The sequence below is a fragment of the Chiloscyllium plagiosum genome, chromosome 21 (genome assembly GCF_004010195.1).
Source record: "Chiloscyllium plagiosum isolate BGI_BamShark_2017 chromosome 21, ASM401019v2, whole genome shotgun sequence".
In the NCBI taxonomy this organism is placed as follows: Eukaryota; Metazoa; Chordata; class Chondrichthyes; order Orectolobiformes; family Hemiscylliidae; genus Chiloscyllium; species Chiloscyllium plagiosum.
Window position 1 is genome coordinate 50,280,918 of NC_057730.1, and position 8,502 is coordinate 50,289,419.

General features: G+C 40.7%; 1 protein-coding gene across 3 annotated transcripts in view; it reads right to left on the reverse strand.

The window, feature by feature from the left end:
* LOC122560857 (ubinuclein-1-like) overlaps positions 1–8,502 on the reverse strand; it is a 77,356-nt gene that overhangs the window by 46,880 nt on the left and 21,974 nt on the right. For all 3 annotated transcript variants that reach the window (XM_043712030.1, XM_043712029.1, XM_043712028.1), the window contains 2 exons: positions 1,758–1,901; positions 595–701 (listed from right to left, as the gene is read on the reverse strand). In XM_043712030.1, the coding sequence (XP_043567965.1) occupies positions 595–701; positions 1,758–1,901 (251 nt within the window). The remainder of the gene's footprint in view (positions 1–594; positions 702–1,757; positions 1,902–8,502) is intronic.

Sequence of the window (8,502 nt, forward strand, 5' to 3'; positions counted from 1 at the left end):
TTATAGAGGTTTACAAAATCATGAGGGGCGTGGATAGGGTAAATCGACATAGTCTTTTCCCTGGAGTCAGGGAGTACAGAACTAGAGGGCATAGGTTTAGGGCAAGAGGGGCAAGATATAAAAGAGACCTAAAGGGCAACGTTTTCACACAGAGGGTGGTATGTGTATGGAAGGAGCTGCCAGAGGAAGTGGTGGAGGCTGGTACAATTGCAATATTTAAAAGGAATTTGGATGAGTGTATGAATAGAAGGGGTTTGAAGGGATATGGGCTGGGTGCTGGCAGGTGGGACTAGATTGGACTGGGATATCTGGTTGGCATGGACAGGTTGGACCGAAGGGTCTGTTTCCATGCTGTACATCTCTATGACCTATTTCTATCCTGCAGTTTCCATGCCCTGTGTAGATGCAATGGACCTGCAAAGCAGTTGCAGCATTTTGTATTTTGATTTCAGATTCTCGGTATCTGCAGCATTTTGCTTTCACGGTGTCCGTCAGGAATTTTAAAAATTGGCAATTCTACCAACAATATTGAAGCACCCTCGTGCTAACTGATTTACTTTCAAGAGGAGACACTTAAAAGTCCAAGTGACTTACCCAGCCTGTTTGGAGATCTTTGATTTTTGAGCCTTCTTCTCTCTCTCTCGTCCATCATCTTTTTTTCTTTTCTTAGTCTTTTCATTACCTTCTTTTAATTTTCGTTTCTATTAAAAACAAGAGGAACATCAGAACTAATCCAAAGCAAACCAAAGGAACTAAAACGAGTTTCAGGTAATTGACATATGTCTGAAATAATCTCCACAATACACAGTGATTTCAATCAGGTTTTAAACTGAGTATTACTGAGGTATAAAACAAATAGCTATTTTACATTACTCTTTGTGTCACTGACAAGTTCAGACTTCAGCAAGACTACAAAAAGTAGAAATATGTAGGCCGTTCAGCCCCTTCATCCTGCTTTGCCATTCAATTGGATCACACAGCTGGAGAGAAAAGGCTGACTCTGCTGGGACAGGTTTTTTGAACAGTCACTGGTTTGGAGATGTTCTTGTTTTAGTGGTTCAGTTGGAGGGAGGCTTGCTGAGAATAATGGAGTTGGAGGAAAGCCTGTTAAGAACAAGCTGGTTAGCTGATCTGCCTCATTTTCAAAAAAAAATTCTCTATTTCAGTTTGGAGTGAAACCTCTGTTGATTGATACAGCCTTACAATATTGCACTTCCTGACTAAGAAGAATTCAAAGACAACTGTACACAATTAGTGGTATGACCACATGCCAGAACATTATAATAATAAACTCAAACATCCTATGCTCTATCCCTTTGCCTTGTCGGAAAAACCTATCGGCTAAAGTTGCCAAACTCAGCAGGGAATTTTATTTTCTCCCTTTTCCTGGAGAGTGTGTACACAAGTTTTTGGGATATTTATAGAGATGAGTGTTTCTACTTCATTATTTCTCACTGTATGTTAATCAATTAGAGCACTATTATTGAATTAGAATTTATAATATACGCATAATTCTGTTTATTAAAGAATCTGTTTTCTCTGACACCTGATATAGGTAAGGTATACGATTAATTACCTTGATAACTGGAAATGGTTTTATTTTGTTGTGACCCATGGAATTGCAGAACAAGAGTCATGAAACCCTCCTCTAGCCACATATGATAGTTTGCACTTAATGACAAAAGTCGTCCTAAGGCGCTGAAATATTAGAGAAAAACATAACAGATGTGACAGTGAACAATCACTTTTTTGCTCACCTTTGGAGACTTTGTCTTTTTCTTGTCTTTTACAAAATCTTCATCCCCGTCTGATTCAGATGCTTGACGGAATTGCAACGTTCCACTGTTGATGTAAAAGCCACCCAGCTTGGTAGTTAAGGAAGCTGGAACAAGTTCATCATACTAGAACACCACAAAGGAAGGAGGATATTAGGAAGGATCATTACTGACAAGATACAATATTGGATATGTATGTGAATGGTCAGTTTCATAGGAAAAATCTTCAGTGCTTTGATGAGACAGACCAAAAAAGAATTACTTCTTCAACATTATTTCTTATTGCTAATGTTACTTGCTGCATATCGTGTGGTATGCAGTGTGCCATAATCTGCAATATTAATGAAATCACACAGCTTGACAATCACCCTTAAATGCACAGAAATTATGGAATTCAAAACCGCTCCGCAGTAAACAAAATACTTCCAGCCAATTGTTTTAGAATATCGCTGACAGACATTTTTGGTAGACATCTATTTACATGATTTACTTTGTAGAATTTTGACTTCTGTTATTTTAAGACATTTTCATTTCTCTATCGACATTTTGTTCCTGAAGTATATACTCTAATGGAAATCACTGCATTGTGACCAAAAGGCAGCAAGAGTCTGAGAGAGAGGGAAATTTGTTTTATAGAAAAGCACAAAAATAATTCTCACTTTGTAATATACTTGTAATATCAAAGTGGTTGTCAAAAAATAAAGTAGCACTTTCAATCAGGTGCATCGTAGCATTTTTGGTATGACTAGAGGAGTTGCTAAAATATTTTAGCCTGCTCCCTATTTTATTTCAGTAATGGAAAAAATCTCCTTCCTGGCAAGAAAAATTAAATGTTTAATTCCTGCCCAAAAGAGATCAGATTTAATTTTCTAAGTAGATATACCCATTTTAAACTGAATGTGATGCCAAATAACAAATGATTTTGACATTTAGCACCAAGCAGACATTGCTCGATACTTTACAATTAATGTGACAATCATTCAGACTGATATACAGAGACAAAGATACTAATTGCTGTTGTTTTAAGCAATGCTAACATTTCATCTGGAGAATTCGCACAATACTGGATTTTCAAATTCAGCTACAGTAGATAACAGATTAAGTACCATTTCAGTTAATTTTGAAGTAAATTGGTTGAAAAGCTAATCAGTTCAAATACAAACATTGCCCATGATTTGTTCAATGAGTGACAGCTTTTGGTGAATTTAACAGAGAGGCATTTAAATATGGTTAATAATTTTGAATGGGTCTATCAGCCTATGTTTTCAAATCTGAGTGTATCTGGCCCATGAGATAAATGGAAATAAAGAATCATGCTACTTTCTATTAATCAGAGGATAGCCAATTATAACAAATTATTTCAAAATTTGTAATGCTCCGGCTTGCCATTTGCTTTTCTTGGCACTTAAAAGTCATACTTGAATGAAGTATTAAATACAGAGGATGCCAGGATTACTCACAGGTCAGCATCTGGTTGGAAGTTTGCACGCTGAGCCAGCAGGGTTGTTTTCAGACGTTTCATCACAATGCTAGGTAACATCATGAGTCAGCCTCTAGTGAAGCGCTGGTGTTCTGTCCCGCTTTCTATTTGTGTGTCTTGGTCTCGTAAGGTGTGTGATATCATTTCCGGTTCTTTTTCTCAGAGTTGGTAAGTGGGGTCTGTGTTTATCGGGTACCCATTCTTCTTGAATACGCTGTAGAGCTTTCTACAGGAAAGCAACACAGACCAGATACTTAACTATAGAAGCAATCATCCCAACATCCACAAATGGGGCTGCATCAGGACATTATTCAAATGGGCTACAACACACTGCAGCACCCAGGAACTACAAGCAGCAGAAGAAAAATACCTCAACAGCGTATTCAAGAAGAACGGGTGCCCGATAAACACAGTCCATCGATTATTAAACAATAAATCCAAATAAGCTACATAAGAATCCTATTCATGGACTATAGTTCAGTCTTCAACACTTAGCCCCTTGAGACTGATTACTAAACTTAGTGATTTCGGACTAAGCCTCACTCTCTGCAACTGGATCCTCAGTTTCCTGACCCTGAGGCCACAATCAGTGAAGACTGGGGACAATGTTTCATCCTCACTAACACAACACTGGAGCCCTCCAGGTGTTCTCATTGGTGACACAGTTGTAGGTATACAAACACCAGACTAATGCCATTTACAGATTCGCTAATGACACCACCATAGTCTGTCAAGTCTCGGATCGCGACGCAACAGACTACAGATGGGAGGTGAAAGACCTGGTAAAGTGGTGCAGTGACAACAAACTGGCTCTCAGTGCCGGCAAAACCAAGGAACTCATTGACTTTCGATGGGATGTTACTCATGTGCCTGTACACTTTAACAGCACAGGTAGAATGAGTGGAGTGTGTCAAGCTCCTGGGAGTGGTCATTCACAACAAGCTTTCTTGGACCATTCATGTGGATGCACAGTTAAAAAGGCCTAACAACGTCTCTTCTTCCCCAGGCAGCTGAGGAAATTTGGCATGATGGGGAGTACCCTTGCCAACTTTTATAGGTGCGCCATCTAAAGCATTCTGTCTGGATGTATCACTACCTGGTATGGCAACGGTACCATTCAAGATCGGAGACAGTTACAGAGAGTGGTGAACTCAGCCCAGACAATCACAAAGGCCAACCTCCCATCTATAGACTCCATCTACCAGCTCTTCTGTAGAGGACAGACCACCAGCATTCTCAAAGATCCATCCCAACCTGGCAATGTTTTTCTACAATCACTGCCATCAGGGAGAAGGTACAGAAGCCTAACACGGACCAGCCAGTTTCAAAACAGTTTCTACCCTATTAGAATACTGAATGGACTCTCAAACATTTAGCATTCGCCTGTACCAGTGTTTTTGTTTTTGCTGCTGTTTACCTATATTTTTTATATCTATGTTACTTAATTACGTGATCTGCCTGTATTGCTCGCAAGACAACGCTTTGGTACACGTGACAATAAATTCAATTCAATTCAAAGTAGACACAACATGCCCAGAAACTCTAGCCACACTACCATACAAAGACATCAAGATCACTACCAGACGATTCCGACCCCTTGGCATCACAGTAGTCCACAAACCTACCAACACACTTAAATAGTTACTGATGAACCTAAAAGGACCTTATACCAACAACCAGCAAAATAAATGTCATTTACAAAATACCATGCAAGGACTGTAACAAACACTACATTGAACAGACAAGCGGAAAACTAGCCGCCAGGATATAGGAACACCAACTAGCCACAAAAAGACATGACCCACTATCACTAGTATCCCAAGTCGAAGAATGACACCACTTTGAGACAACACATCCATCAGAGGACAGGCTAAAAACAGAGACGCGCACAGGAATTCTTAGAGGCCTGGCATTCAAACTGGAACTCCATCAAGAAACACATCGATTTGGACCCCGTTTACCAACCTCTCAAACAGAACCGGAAATGATATCACCCACCAAAACAAACCAAGACACGCAAATAGAAAGCAGGACAGAACGGCAGTGCTTCACTGGAGGCTCAATGATGTTACCTAGCATGGTGACGAAACATCTGAGAACAAACCTACCAGCTCAACGAGCAAGCTTACAACCTGAACCTCAATCTGAGCTACAAATATTTTCAAAAACCGCAGGTCAGCATCTGTGCAGAAAAACATTTCAGGTGAGTTTTATTTACTTCATTTGAAAGAACACAAGCAATCAATGAAATGACCTTAAATGGCAAGGTTTTAAACTTAGCTGATATGCAATGAAACTTTGATGGGCAATTAGCTAGATCATTAAAAGTGGGTTGCATCAAAAGTGCACAACGACATTAAAAAAGGGCATTGGAATTGTAGATGCAATATTATATTTGGAAAAACTTCAGCTGGAATTTTGTCCTCTTCTCCATTAGAGAGGTTAAAAAAAAGAGACCAGCAGAAAAGCTGCAGGATGGATACTTCGGAATGTTCAGGGTTGAACAGCTTCAATTTTGAAAAGAGACTGAACAAGTTAGAAATCTGTTTTCTAGAACTGTTAAGGAGTTAAGGAGTAACCTGGTAGAGATTTCCAAGATCATGAATGGTCATGTTAAGGTTACAACCTTTCATACAGTCATATTGATACGGTTGCACTAAGGAATAGAAGCAATAAAATACAAATTTCAAAATGAGAATTGAAGTTAGTCTTGAAAAACTATTTACATAAAAGATAATTAGAATGTGGAATTGTCTGCCAAAACTAAAAAGGAAATTAGAAAGAGGATTAATACAGTATGGATACCGAGCAAAATATAGGAGTTAGCCAAGTGGCTTATGGGAAAGAAAGCTCAAAGGACGTTATCATAATGTTCTCGTGTTTCTGTATACTTTCCGTCCCTATTTAGCCAAGGGAACCATATATGACTGAATGATATTTTTGAAGACATTTTTCATTACCCCACCCTAACATTGTCCTGGATCTCTACACTTTATATAGTCATAGAGATGTACAGCACAGAATCAGACCATTTGGTCCAACTCGTCCATACCAACCAGATATCCCAACCCAATCTAGTCCCACCTGCCAGCACTCGGCCCATATCCCTCCAAAGCCTTCCTAATCATATACCCATCCAGATGCCTTTTAAATGCTGCCACTGTACCAGCCTCCACGACTTCCTCTGGCAGCTCATTCCATACACGCACCATCCTCTGAGTGAAAAGGTTGCCCCCTTGGGTCTCTTTTATATCTTTCCCCTTTCACCCTAAAACTATGCCCTCTAGTTCTCGACTCCCCCACCCCAGAGAAAAGACTTTGCCTATTTACCCTATCCATGTTTCTCATGATTTTATAAACCTCTACAAGGTCACCCCTCAGTCTCCGACGCTCCAGGGAAAACTGCCCAGCCTGTTCAGCCTCTCCCAGTAGCTCAAACCCTCCAACCTTTTCTCAACCCTGTCAAGTTTCACATCTTTCCGATAGGAAGGAGACCAGAGTTGCATGCAATATTCCAACAGTGGCCTAACCAATGTCCTGTACAGCCGCAACATGACCTCCCAACTAAGGTACTCAATACTCTGACCAATAAAGGAAAGCATGCCAAACGCCTTCTTCACTATCCTATCTACCTGTGACTCCACTTTCAAGGAGCTATGAACCTGCACTCCAAGGTCTCTTTGTTCAGCAACACTCCCAAGGACCTTGCCATTAAGTGTACAAGTCCTGCTTTCCCAAAATGCAGCACCTCGAATTTATATAAATTAAACTTCATCTGCAACTCCTCAGCCCATTGGCCCATTTGATCAAGATCCCGCTGTAATCTGAGATAACCTTCTTTGCTGTCCACTACACCTTCAATTTTTGGTGTCAACTGCAAACTTACTGACGATACTGCTTGTGCTCACATCCAAATCGTTTATGTAAATGATGAAAAGTTATGGAGCCAGCACCGATCTTGTGGCACTGCACTGGTCACAGGCCTCCAGTCTGAAAAACAACCCTTCACCACCATCCTCTGTCTTCTACCTTTGAGCCAGTTCTGTATCCAAATGGCTAGTTCTCCCTGTATTCCATGAGATCTAATCTTGCCAACCAGTCTCCCTTGAGGAACCTTGTCGAATGCCTTACTCAAGTCTATATAGATTCTGCCACTGTTCTGCCCTCATCAATCCTCTTCGTTACTTCTTCAAAAAACTCAGTCAAGTTTGTGAGAAATGATTTCCCACGCACAAAGCCATGTTGACTATCCCTAATCAGTCCTTGCCTTTCCAAATACATGTACATCCTGTCCCTCAGGATTCCCTCCAACAACTTGCCCACCACCAACGTTAGGCTCACTGGTCTACAGTTCCCTGGCGTGTCCTTATCACCTTTCTTAAACAGTGACACCACGTTAGCCAACCTCCAGTCTTCTGGCACCTCACCTGTGACTATCGATTAAAGAAATATCTCAGGAAGAGGCCTTGCAGTCACTTCCCTAGCTTCCCAGTGTTCAAGGTACACCTGATCAGATCTTGGGGACTTATCCACTTGTATGCACTTCAAGACATACATTTTCCAAGATGTCACCATCGGTTCCCCTACATTCTATACCTTCCATCTTCTTTTCCACAGTAAATACTGATGCAAAATACTTATTTAGTATCTGCCCCATCTTCTGTGGCTCCACACAGAGGCAGCCTTGCTCATCTTTGAGGGGCCCTATTCTGTGAGAAAGTGAAGACTGCAGATGCTGGAGATCAGACCTGAAAATGTGTTGCTGGAAAAGCGCAGCAGGTCAGGCAGCATCCAAGGAGCAGGAGAATCGACGTTTCGGGCATGCCTATTAAGCTTTGCACCTTCTCTCGTAGGTACATCCACATACCGAATCAGAAAATCTTCTTGTACATACTTAAGAAATTCCTCTCCATCTAAACCCTTAACACTATGGCAGTCCCAGTCTATGTTTGGAAAGTTAAAATCCCCTACCATAACCACCCTATTATTTTTACAGATAACAGATGTCCATACAAATTTGTTTCTCAATTTCCCTGACTATTAGGGGGTCTATGATACAATCCCAATAAGGTGATCATCCCTTTCTTATTTCTCAGTTCCACCCAAATAACTTCCCGGAAACACATCCAGGGAATATTCTCCCTCAGTCCAGCTGTAATGCTATCCCTTATCAAATATGCCACTCCCCCTCCTCTCTTGCCTCCCTTTCTATCCTTCCTGTAGCATTTGTATCGTGGAACATTAAGC